Here is a 14,473-nt window from a genome sequence, read left to right as displayed (position 1 = left end):
TAGGAGGAACCCTTATGTGGAGATCTAGTAGGTTTGAATTTGGCTGCGCTTCACTCGTCTTTTGACTTTTTTTGGTATTAAGATCATCAAAGGCCGGTATGACACTTCAAAGGGTCTGTTGGAAAGTTTGTGTGGTAGGAAAGTGTGGTGAAGGTCTGCATGCAGTGCAGCTGAAGGTGTTTATCGTAAAAACAAACAGAGCAGCTTCAGCACAGTTTGCAGAGCTGATGAGCTGATTAGCTGTTAGCTGCTGCAGAGTGACTGATGCTCTCTGATCTTATTTGTGGCTGCAGTGGTTACAGACAGCAAGCGGCACATAACACCAACCAGCCACCTCCACACACACACATACATACACACAAACATCTGAGCATGGCGTAAAGTACACATGCATCACACTACTGAAGTTTTAATTACATTAGACAACAAAGTCTGTTTTAACTTAATCACACTGCAAATCTTAACGTAGCAATACAATTAGTCAATGGATGTATTGCGTTTTTGGCAGGAGTGGAAAAAGTACGTTATACGTAAGAGAAAGTGTGGGTACTGTGCCAAAAATATACAGTCAAACACAAAAGTTTGAACACCCCAGTCAATTTTCTAAAAGAAAATAAGTTACACATCCTCTACAGATAACACACTTAAAATATGGCACTTATTTGCAGATTCTAATGCAGAATCTCTATGTATGTGCTAAGTTTAACAGTTTTTGCACAGGCCACATTTTATGTTTTATTTTTTCCAATATAAACTTAGTGAATGTGCATTAAAATGTGCTGTGTTCTCTGTGGAGGATGCATAACTTATTTTCACTTAGAAAATCAACAAAACATAATTTGAACCTCATTTTAACTGTAATATTAAGAGTCAGAACTTTTATTTATATGAACTTTAATGTTGAGCTCAAGCTGACTGATGGTAGCAACTCCCTGTACTACTAATCTCAGGCATGTTCAACTCATCAGTTACATAGTAGTGCAAGCTGTTTATTAAAAAAATCACATTTGTGCGCACAATATAAAACTGTGTTTTCACTTAAAACATACCATCTTTTCTACACATCTCCTCTCTATTGTCCTGCTAACAGAGAAACATTTTATCTATAGTTTTTATCTAACAGGGCCCAACAAAATATTGTTCTTGTATTTTTTAACATGCAAAGTCTGGCTCACGTTGGGCTTGTTCATGTAGTGGTGCTTTTTTACAGACATTTCATGCTCTACACAACCCAGACTAGAGCCTGCCTGGACTAAACCCTGTCCCAACAAACTCTTAAATGTCTGTAAAAAATCAACTACACACTGACGCTGGAGTAAACTCCACATGATTGTTACGATGTTGTGACAATATTGTTAAAGCCCCACTTTGCACAGCATCATAGGTCACTCAGTCCATGCACTCTGCAGCAAGTACAGTGCCACTTCTCATAAAATAACAATAAAAACATCATTTTAAAATGTGGATCTTTGAAATCTATAACACATACTTTAAACATCTAAATAAAAATATAAGGAGTAACAATCACAGAAAATAATATTTAAAGGCAGTAACAATATTCAGTTCATCCCTAAATTCTAAATCTAACATTGTAAACAAAGTTATTCAAAGTATTTGAGTGTGACATGGTTCACAGTAGAGAACCACAATTTGGAATAAAACACAGACATTTTATTTACTACCAAAAACCACCAGTAAACTTACACCTGGCTGAATTTTCATGTATAATGTTAGTAACGATAAAATGCTGAAAAAAATGTTTCTTTGAGTTTTCTTTGCATGTACCCCTCCGTTTAAACAGTGTTTTAGACCAAAACCGTATCTCAAAACTATTATAGAACATGTCTCAGGCTTCAGGCAGTGTAATGGTAACCATTTTCTGTGATGTTTCTTATAATGATGGTCAAACCTCATTCTCTGCTGTTATTGTTTCCTATTCAGTATCGACCAGATTCAGAGGAGGATGGGTTCCCCTTTTGAGTCTTGGTTCCTCTCAAGGTTTCATCCTCTTGCTCTTAGGGAAGTTTTCCTTGCCACTGTTGCCATTGGCTTGCTAATGGGGGCTCGGACCAGGAGTTTTTCTGTAAAGCTGCTTTGTGACAACGTCGGGTGTAAAAAGCACTATATAAAATCAATCTACATCTTAACAAGGTAATTACACAGAAATGTTGAAAAATCAGCGCAATTCCCCTTTAACTGTTTCACACTGTAAATCTTAATGCGCAACTAACAAGGAGGCTAATATTTTAGGTACATACTGTGTTTTGGTCACATGTACTGAACTTACCGTCTCATATCATACAAAGAAAACACATTCAAGATTTGTCACTTTTGTGTTTGTTGTTTTTTAATTCAAAGGAGGATAGCAATTCAAAATGACAAACAGAAAACTTTAATTAAAACAAATGAGTTCACAGTTATCATGAAAAAGAATGGCATTAGGTATATGTGCATTAAAAAGTGATTTTCTAAATAGTGTACATCCAGAAGGCTGAAGGTGCCAGATAAGCACCAGGTGTTTAAGCCCTTATCTGTAAGCGTGGCTTATTGATCAACACAGAAAGTCACAAATAAAGTTGGTAACGGAAGAAGTCACTACTGAATTGATACGCTTTAGGCTTTCGGGAATGTTTCCTAATACACAACACGGACAAACCATTTACAAGTCATGCTTCATATCTGTGACAGACTTAGTTTAAGATCATGCAAAATGAGGTGAGCCCTTTATTTTGCAAGTTGTTTTGCAGGTAAACAAACTGTTCCAAACATATTATTGGTAATACTTATACCGTATAACTGTCTATAATGGTCAAAGGTCAATTTCACATACACAAACTGATGGCTAGCACATTAGTGGTAACATAATAAAAAGGCTAAATGCTTTGATATTTTGCAAAAGCATCACTAATAAGTGCTTGTGTAGTTGCACCTTTCACCTATAAATACTGTTCACATGTATGGGGCTCTGTGTTGTATGCATCAAACCCTTAATGTAGAATTTAAGACAGCTAAAGTCACAGCATTTACATCAATGACGGCAGCCATTTGCTACAGTAGGGCCACAAACACGTCTGCCGCTCTGTTGAGGGGAAACATAATGTGAAAGGGCAGCACAAGCAGAAAAAGAACAAGCGAGCAGGTCATTCCTTCATAACCGTGATATCTGTCCATCAGTGATTTCACAAACATGTAAACATCTGGGCCGTCTGTACATGCAGCACAGCATCGATTAAGACATGATAAAGATTTTGCGGCATTGTAAAATGATTGCATCGATAGCTTGGAGTGCTGCAGCGGCGCTGACAGTGGTACTGCAGAAGTGGTGATGATAGATCCGTGGCAGACTGACCGTCCAGATCACTTCAGATAATGAACCACAGAGAGCAGAGAGTGCTGGCTCGATGCACGCTGAGGCTTTAATGACACTATTCAGCAGTTCTGCAGTATTATGACCCGATACTCCTGACAAAAACAACAAAGACCTGCTGATGCACTGATATTCAGATTATTTTGATATATTCATATTTCCTATGCAAAGGTTTGGGTAATTTCAGTGCACAACTTCTGTTCATTTGCATTTCACATATTAGAAAAAAAATAAACCATCAAATATAAAACAAAGTCTTTGCACAAGCCACATTTAATTTTTTTTTCTAATATGTTAAATTCAGCAAATAAACAGTAACTGTGCATTAAGATTAGCAGAAGCGTGTTCTTTGTAGAGGATGTGCTAACCTATTTCACTTAAACAATCAAAACCTCAACAACTGGGGGAGCCATGACATTTGTATACAACTGTAGCTATCATGGGAAAAAAAAATAAATTTCCAATATAATAAGAATGAAATACCTCCTAGACGATGGGCTTCTCAAGGTCATGTTTATCATCAAGCTCTTCATCTGAATCTGCAAAAAGTCCAAAACATTTATTTAATCTCTTGAGCTTCTTTATACATCCAAATATACAAGCGAGTAAAATGTTACGCGAGTAAAGAATTAAAGGTCGTGAAATATAAAAAAATAAAAAATAAAAAAAAGTTCAAAGGCATAAAAGAGGGTATATGTGAGCTACACGTTTTATATTTCATACATTTCATATTATATGTTTGTTATTTTATGTAGGCTTCATCTTCACTTAGGTTCCACTTACAGGAAAGGAAAAAAAAAACAACAAAAAAGACAGATCTGTGAATACAGTAAGGAGTTATTCTGAGTAACCACGTTGCACAATTTGTCTTAATATCTCGGAAAGAGTGATGGTGCACCTGGACTCTCACAGTGATATTTACAGGAAACCTGCTTTGTGGTTCAACAGTTACTTAATAGCACCATGCACTCAAAGAGCATTTTATCATTTCATCTCGTATCTAACAGAAAACTCAGGAAACACAATGTGTTTCTTGCACTAATCTTAGGAGTTCTGTGTAATAATAATAATAATAATAATAATAATAATAATAATAATAATAATAATACTAATAAACACCATTTGTGTTCAGAAAGCTTTAATGCAGATCATAATATTAAAAACTAAAGACTACAATGTATTTTGAGTTTTGGGCTTAATGCTCTGACATATAGCATTATAGTGGATATAGCATTGAGTGGATGAGAGAACTTATTGAAGATCAAACAGAACTTCATCTTATTGGGAGCAATGCTAATAGAGATAAATTGAGAGAAAATATAAGTCTATCCACACAGGTCAAAGTGGTGAAGAGTCTGGTTGCACTGAATTAAATTTGAAAGATAACATTGAAAATGTTACTCAAAACTATACCAGTCTGCATGAAGCTAAGAAATTGGCAAGTGCTTTTATTTTTTCACAATTTTTAACTACTGCAACTCAAAGTTTACCAATTTGCCAAAAAAGGTGATTGATAAGTTACAGCTTATCCACAACGCTGTTACCGGAGTGCTAACAGCAACACGCATGAGAGAACTCACCACACTAATTCTGGCTTCATTACACTGACATCCAGTCTCTTTTGGGATACATTTTAAAGTACTGCATCTGGTTTTTAAAGCATTACACAGATTAGAACCATCATACATAATGGACTGCCTATCTCTGTATGTTCCAAATCGCTCTTTAAGGTCAAGTAATGCAGGCTTAAACTACCAAAGGTTAACAAGAAACAACGTGGTGAGGCAGCCTTTTGTTTTTATGCACCAGAAAAACTGAACAATTTCTAAAGAGAGAGAGATTAGACAGGCAATATCAGAACATCATTTCAAGAAGCAGCAGAAAACACGTTTTTACAAACTGGTTTTCATGATTCCATTGTTTTTACTTACTTTCAATACTTATAATATTAATTATATTTTTTTTACTATTTTTATTCAATTATTTATTCATTATTGATTTCTGTTGTTATTGCTATTATTAATAATACTACTTTTTTTACTTTATATTACTACTACGCCTTTCCTTTCATAGTCCTGTGATCTTATGTATATAATGTATATCTTTTTTTCTGTCTTTTATTCCTCTGTGGAACACACTGAGCTACATTTATGTATGAAAGCTGCTACACAAATAAGATTATTATTATTATTATTATTATTGTTGACAATAATATATGTTGTTGAGGTATCCATCTTGAGATATGATCACTACTTTTGAAATATGAGGCATTCTAGATTTCAATTTTTATTATAATTTAAATCTTTATTAAAATTTATATACAACTTTATTCATTTAAATTGATTTCACATTATTAAAAACGCTGACATCTGAATGGTAGTGTATGTTGTCGTGTTCTGTCTTCTGGCTGATCTCTTACCTGCCACAGACTCTGGTGGTGAGTAAAACTGGCCATCTGAGACCGGCCCTGGGTGTACAAGAGGAGCTCTTTCTGCAATGTTTTGTATCGTCAGATACCCTGTCATCCAAAACACAGACATCAGTGATAGCTAATACTCTATAAGCAATTCAAAAACAAGATACATCAAATGGACTATATAAGAGGTCCGACTCTTCAGGGGTGATGACTGAGATAATATTGTGATTTAACCTGCAGAGCAAACTCACTGTTCTCATCATTAGCTTCCTGAGGCAGAACTTTAAAGTCCAGGAACCAGGTCTCTATCCATGCCAGGATGAAAGAGATAATGGGCAGTAGGTAACCAAATGCTCCCTGAGAGAGCAGCTGGAAAGACCCGAGAGAATAAGCATTAAAGGGTCATGTGTGAGAAACATTTATGCCTGGAGTTAAAGAGGAATTCTACTCAGTTTTCAAAATTGCTGCATAAATAAATAATTATGATGTAAACAAAGTCATTCAGAGTGGTTTGATGTAAAATGCTTTACTATAGAGAAACTTACCAACTCTGATTTCTTTACAGTGGTGGTGATAGGAACCAGGGCTCAAGATGTCTACAACACAAATATAGCCGTTTTTGACTATCCAAAGTGACAACTGAACCTCCATGTGTCGTTTGCATTTTTTCTCTAGAACATTTCACTCCAGACCACTGTGAATGACTTTGTTTACATCTTAATTGTTTAATTCTGTAACGATTTAAAAAAAAAAATAGCTGAATTCCCCTTTAATGCCTCAAAAAGCTACCTCCCAGAAAACTACTGTATGAAATTGTTAGGAATATCCTGCCTCAGGCCCGAGACAATGTTTAATGCTTGCAATGAGGTTTAGGCCAGAAGCTTTTAAATCCATTGATGGTGGAAAGGTACACGCAGGACATCAGGTAAAATAGTCCACATGGAAAACACATTTGTTTCAGATTTGTTTTAGTAAGTATCCTGTTATCCTATTTAATCTGTGCATCCAAGTGGAATTATTAAACCTGACGGTATCATAATGCAGCCTCAGCCTAATGCAACACTGGCTTGCTTTTACACCATGAGCTAAAGGAAAAGGAAAAAGGAAAGAAATATAAAATGAAATACCTTTGATATAATAACTTTTGCGATCAAGAAAGCACTGGTGATAGCTGTAGTTATCTGAAAAGAAAAAAATATGACAATGACTACGATGTATTAATGAAAAAAAATGAAGCACAGCACTAAATCATCACTGATATATACACACCAGTGTTCCCAATAGTTTGCATACAATAGTGTATTTATTTTTCAGTATCCTGTTAAGTAAGTGGTATATTTATCTGTATAATGCAATATATCAGGCAACTGCTGCAAAAGAAATAGTGCTGTAGAAGCTCTTAATGCACATGAATCAAACTGAAATAAGACAGAGCACTACTACCCCCTGGTGTCAATATGAGTAAGCCCTGCCTGTTATTGTATTTTAAGACTTGAGGCAGTCAACGTACCGCGATGGCCCACCAGTGGCGCAATCGACACACTGCATATGCCAGGATCAAAACTGTAAATCGGAAGGCAGCCAAAACCTGCAAAAAGGAGCAAAGGGCATAAACTGAGGAGATAAAATGCGTTTATCCACCCCTGAGGCAATGAACAGAAGGTCAAAAAACAATAACTATAGACTTTTAGAGAGATCTGTTTCTCTTACAAACACTATTTTAATAGAGAGTAAGCAAGAGCATAGTGGCCATTGGCTGCTTTGTTAAATGTCACCAACAGGGGTGTTACAGTTTGAAATCTTCACTGCATGATAATCTAGTCAAAAATACCACAGTATTCTAGCAGATCTGTATAAAGTAACAACAAAAAAATGCAAAAGGTGGTGAAAATTAGGGTAAACGTATATAAAATATGAACATCTCTCACCTGCATTTAACATATTACAGTTTTCAACTATTTCTTTATCCACTGAAAACATTTTCTCTACATCCATGTGCATTAAATAAACAAAAACAAGACAAAAAAAAATTAAATTGCTATTATAAATATCAGCTAGAATGAGCTGGAATGGTTATTGGTTTGTTTGGTTTATATTGCTGATGCCATGTTTTCCATGCGATTGGTAGTCGCCGTGGTAAATAGCAATGTAGCATGTGGACCTCAGACTTGTATTTATGTCCACTACACGTGCAGAAACGTGAAGAAAGCTGCTCTAGAGTGCTTTGGGTGAGTTGAGACTGAGGGGGTCGTGGCTTTAAAAGAATGAGAACCACTGGTTTCAGGAACTACAGCCTGTAGTTGGAAACAGGATGCCTTTTAATCAGTCCTTTGGAAAGCATTATGAACATCTTCATGAGCTGGGTCAGGTTTGCTGGGGGCAGAAAATACCTGGAACTGTGCAGCACAGCACTGCTATTCACGTTAAGCTATTAGTACAGAGCAAGGGTCACCAATCTTAACCACACACAGCCAGTGCAGGTTTTATTACCAATCAAGCAGAAGCACACCTGATTCCGCCTCTTTAATCAGTCTGCCTAAAACAATTGATTAGTTATATGAACCGTGCTTGTTTGGAATGAACATCTGCAGCTGCACCAGCCCTTTCTGGAAAAGTGACCCCGGTACAAACTAATAACTAAAACAGACTAAATCTAAAGCTCATAGACACTCATTGTAATAGCAAGAAATTTTGCAAGCTCTCTGGATACAGATCGTACACAAGAAGGAAATCACAGTACTTACAAAAATATCAAAAAAGGATTTATGGTAGTCATATTCCAACACCTCCTTTTTTAGCTCCTCTTGTATTCCTCCATTGACCTGAAGAAGAGAATACATAAGGGAATAAACAGAAGCAGGTTTCTAAACAAACCATATAATACATAAATCCAGAACTGCACAAAAATTTCACTATCACCACTACCACCAAAAATATAACTCTCCCGTGTAGTCCTCCTTATCGTTATCGCAAAACACTAGTGGTCACTTGTGTAAAACATCTTGGTTGGTATAGTGTAGTGAATAGTGTGGTGTCCCTCATGCTGTAGACTGGGGTTCGATCCCCCCACTGGCCAAGCACCCTATGCTATACCAATAAAAGTCCTTGGGCAACACTCCTAACACTATCGTCTCTACTAAGTAAGTACTAACACTACTATCTCTGTAAAATGATGAAACTGTAAGTTGCTCTAGATAAGTGAATTTTGGCCTTAAGTGATGTTTCCCCTTTACCTTATGATAGCTGCATGAAAATCTCTTCACTGAAATAAAGTGGAAAGTGATAAAAGTCCATAATTTTCAAACATTGAGTTTTAGACCCAAAGTTAAAGTTTCAATACTTAAGACTTTGAGAGTTGCAAAGTTTAAATGTAAATGTATTCACACCAAAAAGGCTTTTGCTATTGTTATAATGTCAAGCTTGTAACAATTTTTGGTGCTATATGGAACCCTTTTCAAAAAGGTTCTATACAGAACCTTTACACATATACATATACAACACATTCTCCATCAATTTGAAGAACAATTTCACCATGCAAAGAACCCTTTAAGCATGCAAATGGTTCTATAAGTGTTATACAGAACCACTGTCTTTACTGAATAACCCCTGAAGAACCATTTTTTAAAGAGTGTAGTCGAACAGATCTGGATAATAAATAAAATTACTACATTCGTGTTGTAGATATGGCAACCCCTGGTTCCTATCATCACCATTGTAAAGAAATCTGTGTAAAAGTCAGTGTAAAAAAGAGACTAAGTTTCTCTACAGTGAACCATTTCACACTACAGCTGTAGTGACAGCCCTGCATGACTCTGTTTACAAATTCTGAAGAACTGGTGGAATTTCCCTGTAAGTAGATCTCCTGGGCGGCACATTTAGATTACTGAAATTACCCGCATGCAGTTCATGGCTCAGATACTGCCAAGTTTTTCTTGCATAAAGTTTTCCAAGTATGTTTACCTAACACTTCCCTTTAAAACGAGCGCTTGCATTTTAAACCGAAAGAAAATGTAATTTAAAAAAAATTCAGAGTGATAAAGTAGATCACACTTTATAAGTGAAACATGCTGCAATCTAGCCTGAAATCATAAGAGAGATACATATATTGAGGGCAGACTAGTACAACAATCACCTATAGAAACATCTAATATCTAACATCTAATAAACATCTTATAATTTCCTAAGAATTTCATGCCTAAATGTCATATACAAATCTATTTTAAAATCATTCAGGATCTGTAATTAGCCATCCATCCACGACCATCCACACACACACACACACACACACACACACACACACACACACACACATATATATATATATATATATATATATATATATATATATATATATTAAAAAGTTTGAAGAAGGTAAAATAAGTTCGTGTTGAGAAAATACAGGGTCAAAAGGTCTTTAAAACTCAATAAACTCATGCTGTAGCTTTAAATATTGCACACAGAAACTAATCATTTTTATATGTGTGTGTGTTCATATACACAATGTCTATATAGTGAAAATTATAACAGTTTATTGTTATAAATATTATATGCTGAAGAAGAAAAAAAAATTTAATGCATACAGTTAAAAGAAAACAGGCCTTGAGAAGACTGTTCAGTAAAGATTACAAATACTTAGAACGTGTTCCACTTTTCTATACAACGCTATGACGGGTTTTTGTACTGGGTGAGAGACTTTTATGGCATTTGGTAGACACGTTTAATCGAGCTACACTTTAATCACATTGCAGAAGGAGGTGAATATAGTGTTACGAGACCAAGGACCAGGATTGGGATAACTCCTGAAAAATTAGTAGTTAGCTACTTTGTAGCTACTTTTCCAGAACAAGTAGTGGCTATTTTTTAGCTACTTATTGAAAAGTAGTGCATTACTTTTTAGCTACTTTCAAAGCGTGACTGTCAGAATGTTTGTGAATCTCCACTTGTGAGTCTGCATTTTCAGCACATACTGAGACATATTTACAGCCAAGATGGTAAAACGGACATAAAATGTTGTGCCTCCCACTACTTAGCTACTCCCCCATCCCTGCCAAGGACTTTTATTTTTATAGCGTGGTGTGCTTGCGCATGTCAGGAAATGAACCCCAGTCTGCATGACCAACCACAACTTTTAAACAGTGCTTCATGAACACATCAGTACAACATCTCTGTTAGCACAACAGTAAACAAGAAATAGCCATAAGGTGTGGTCAGGGCACTGTTTTTCCATCCCTGATCAAGGCTTTAGCAAGCCACAATTGGAGGAGGTGACAGCACTGAGATACAACAGCTGAACCTACATTGAGCTCAATGATCCAGAGCAGAGTGATGAACAGGAGGTCAAAGGTCACAAACAGGCAGAAAGTTCTCCTGACATCAGAGATGCATTTCTTCTCCACTCCTTCATAGGATTCGATGCGGGCAGACATGGGAGTGGAGTTAATGGAGCCCCCACCCCTTAACGTGGCTCTGGAGTCCACGCTGCTGCACTGGCTGGCCATGACCTCTCACTCAGTCCAGACACTCCCACTGCTTCCTCTCACCAACCACAAGAGAAACACTCAGCAACCATGTCTGCTTACGCTGAAACACAGAAATATGTCACACAGCTGCAGAAGGCCTATTTTGGGAAACAGCCAAAAGCATATCTTACTGTTCTAATAATGTTCATACGGGGTTGAGGGGTTACTTAATGGTTATATGTGAATTTTTGCAGTAATGGGAGAACCAGCATGACAGTAACTATGTTTACATTCACACAATAGCCCAACTAAGTTCTTAAATAGTTTAAGAAACTGATCAAACCAAGACATTTACAACAGCTGTATAGAAGACTAGTCCATTTACAGTCCTGTTTAAATGCACAGTTCCCCACCCCTTTTCCATCTAAACATCTAATGATCTTTATTTTTGTGTGTACTGTAAGGGTAAACTATTCCCAAAAATTATTCAAAAAAGTCTTTTGGTTTTAACAAAAACAATAAAATTACAATTACAGAAGCATTCTACACTGCGTAGTAACATGTTTGACTTAAGAAGATCTTTTTGAAATGGCATGTCATAAACAGACTGACCACGGTCAGTTCAGATGGTGTAGATACAACATATTTAATGATACAAAGCGAAGCACATTAGTACCTGCAGCTGTCCAGTAAAAAGAAGAAGAAAAGTTATCGTTACATATACGTGGGCATTTGAACCTTAGTATGTGGACTGTGAGGACACTGAAGATGGAAAAACAGTGCCTCCGAATGTCAGTCATCTTCCTTTAGTCATAAGTCATAAAAGTAGAATAAAAGTCTTATAACCAACTTTTTACACAGGTCTGAACTGTCTGATCAAAACACACAGTTACACATAAAGTACTTAAAATAAAAAAATAACAGACAGAAGTCAGCACGCTTCCTCATTCCTGTGTTTACAATTTGTCCAAATAAGACTTTTTATGCAATATCCCAACACTCATGATCAGCTGGTAAAAGCAGATAAGGACCGTGTTGCCTGGGGATCAAAGGTTTATGATAAAACATTCAGGCCTGTACTCACCAAATGTCTCAGAGTACGAGTGCTGATCTAGGATCTTTTTTGGTCTTCAAGATCATCCTAGATATCAAAGAAATCAGATCCTAGATCAGTACTCCTACTCTTAAAGGCTTGATGAAGGTGGACTCTGGCCTAATTATGCCATTGCACACACTCTTAAAAAGTGTATGAGGGTTCTTTAGCAAGGGTTCTTTAGCAAGAAAAAATGGTTCTATTTAGCACCATAAACATGCAAAGAACCCTTCAGCTTGGTGGATAATGTGCTGTAGATGGTTCTATATGGAAACATTTTGAAAAGGGATCTATATAGCACCAAAAATCATTCTGCTGTTGTTATGATACAAGCTTGTAACAATAGCAAAACCCTTTATGGTGCTTCATAAAACCCTTTCAAGAAGGTTCTATATAGCACCATCTACAGCACATTCTCCTCCAATCTGAAGAAGCCTTTCAGTATGCAAAGAACCCTTTAATCATGCAAATGGTTCTATGAGTGAGTTGTTTGGCTAAAGAACCTTTAAGTATGCAGAGTGGAAGCCAGAAAATACCCTGCGGGGGGACTCGCCACAGACAGAAATGACTAGGGAAAACTTCATATTCACAAAGGGTAGGACTTCTTGAACCGCTCACTGTGATGAACATAATTGTGAATAGTATCAAGCACTTTACACAACGGCTAGGCTTAAATAAACCGCAGTAAAAGATGCATAGCAAAGCTTTACCAGTATTAAGGAAGTAAAACCTGTTTGTTAGCATAACAGTGAGGTGACAACGTTTAACTGTCACTCAAGTTCCTCATAGTTTAGCCATTTAATCTACAAAAAAAAGACCACTGTCTGCAAATCATGCATTACAAAATAATCAGGGCCTATTCTTAACATATTTAATTGGCCACAGTTAGCAGGTAGAATCCTTTAATTTTCGACTTAGACCAAATGAACTGGCTGTAATCACCTCTGTAACGCTGGCCATAAGCAGTTAGCTAACTAACTAACCTAGCTACCTACACTGAGATCCTTGAATGAATTAACTACTTTAACTATAAGAATGGAGCAAATACGCTCGGTCACCTGTTACAGAGACGAGGTGAGTCACTAACATTACTCAGATCAGCAAAGCCTGGCGGGACACAATGAGACTAACATGACATTTATACGCCCACAGTTTAATCAAACCTTTTCCATGAACATTCAACTAACTACGTTAACAGGAGCACAATTTAACGCTAGCGTTTGTCTTAGTCTCGCATAATAAACACTAGTTAGACAGACTACTAGCTAACGTTAAGTCAGACAGTTTGAGAGGCTGCTAGTTTGCCTGAATGTGTCTGTTCATGCTAATAATAAGACGCTCACGTCCCTAAAATAAAGCTAAGACAGCAAGTTAGCAAAACAAACAAGCTAACTAACCAAGCCAAAATTAGCCTGTCAGCTATTCATAACTCTCACTCTTCGTCAGTAATGTGTCTGTGTCTATTTCACAATATAACATGAAGCGTAGCGGTGTTTACTCACCTTAGTTCTCAGTGAAGATAAGAGACTGAACCGTAAAACGGCTAAAACATTTAGCTGAAGAGGAAAACGTAGAAAACTGGGTTATCCAGCTAAACGAACGTTAGTGTTACTGGACGTCGGGCCGTACCATCCGGCCGGCTACTTGAGCTTAACCGCTGATCTCATGACAGTTTTTCATTTAACGTTATTTTGCGAAGCTAAAATGAGGGTTTTGGATGCCGCGGGCGCTCCTGTATCAGTGCGAAAAAGAAACTTTTCTCAGGCGCCGCGGTAATCTTGATAATATGTACGTAACTCTGTTTTTAAATAGGAATTGTTGGAGTTGTAGTTTTATCTAAAGCTATAGAATTGAAGGAGGAATTGTGGGAGTTGTAGTTTTATCTCCAGCTTTCGGCTTGAAAAGGGAATTTCGGGAGTTGTAGTTTTATCCCAGCTATACGCTTGTGAGAGTTTGTAGTTTTATCCCCAGCTATACGCTTGAAAATGGAATTGTGGGAGTTGTAGTTTTCTCTCCAGGTAGTTTATTTTTAACTAGGAGTTTCTTTCTAGTATACTCAATCAGACATACAACATGGACTATCATATCTATTTGTAAGATATTGCTATTCAGATGCATGTGCCTCTGCTACACTCTTT

The 14,473-nt window shown here is 36.8% G+C and overlaps 1 protein-coding gene across 3 annotated transcripts; it reads right to left on the bottom strand.

Moving 5' to 3' along the window:
- Positions 1-2,369: 2,369 nt before the first annotated feature.
- Positions 2,370-14,140, bottom strand: stard3nl (STARD3 N-terminal like). Of its 3 annotated transcripts, XM_036596128.1 has the most exons (10): positions 13,838-14,140; positions 12,327-12,383; positions 11,081-11,363; positions 8,528-8,605; positions 7,294-7,371; positions 6,911-6,964; positions 6,035-6,152; positions 5,787-5,885; positions 3,851-3,906; positions 2,370-3,462 (listed from the first exon to the last, which is right to left on the bottom strand). In XM_036596128.1, the coding sequence occupies exons 3-9, from the start codon at positions 11,279-11,281 to the stop codon at positions 3,854-3,856; spliced, it is 681 nt and encodes a 226-aa protein (XP_036452021.1). In that variant the 5' UTR covers positions 11,282-11,363; positions 12,327-12,383; positions 13,838-14,140; the 3' UTR covers positions 2,370-3,462; positions 3,851-3,853. The 3 variants fall into 3 exon arrangements, with proteins under 3 accessions (XP_036452021.1, XP_036452020.1, XP_036452022.1); XM_036596127.1 differs by lacking the exon at positions 12,327-12,383; XM_036596129.1 differs by lacking the exon at positions 12,327-12,383 and having other exon boundaries at positions 2,370-3,459.
- Between the last annotated feature and the right edge of the window lie 333 nt (positions 14,141-14,473).

Source organism: Colossoma macropomum, unplaced genomic scaffold, assembly GCF_904425465.1.
Source record: "Colossoma macropomum unplaced genomic scaffold, Colossoma_macropomum, whole genome shotgun sequence".
NCBI classification, from domain to species: domain Eukaryota; kingdom Metazoa; phylum Chordata; class Actinopteri; order Characiformes; family Serrasalmidae; genus Colossoma; species Colossoma macropomum.
Note: the sequence above shows the minus strand (reverse complement) of the source record. Positions and strands in the feature narration are given on the sequence as shown.

What these genes read in the sequence shown, in the direction of transcription:
- stard3nl (XM_036596128.1), bottom strand. Translation starts at nt 11,281, where the DNA reads ATGGCCAGCCAGTGCAGCAGCGTGGACTCCAGAGCCACGTTAAGGGGT. An exon ending in AATCCTTTTTTGATATTTTT is followed by an intron (nt 7,372 to 8,527) that starts GTAAGTACTGTG and finishes TCCTTTTTGCAG; the next exon opens with GTTTTGGCTGCCTTCCGATT. An exon ending in CAAAAGTTATTATATCAAAG is followed by an intron (nt 6,153 to 6,910) that starts GTATTTCATTTT and finishes GGGTCTTTCCAG; the next exon opens with CTGCTCTCTCAGGGAGCATT.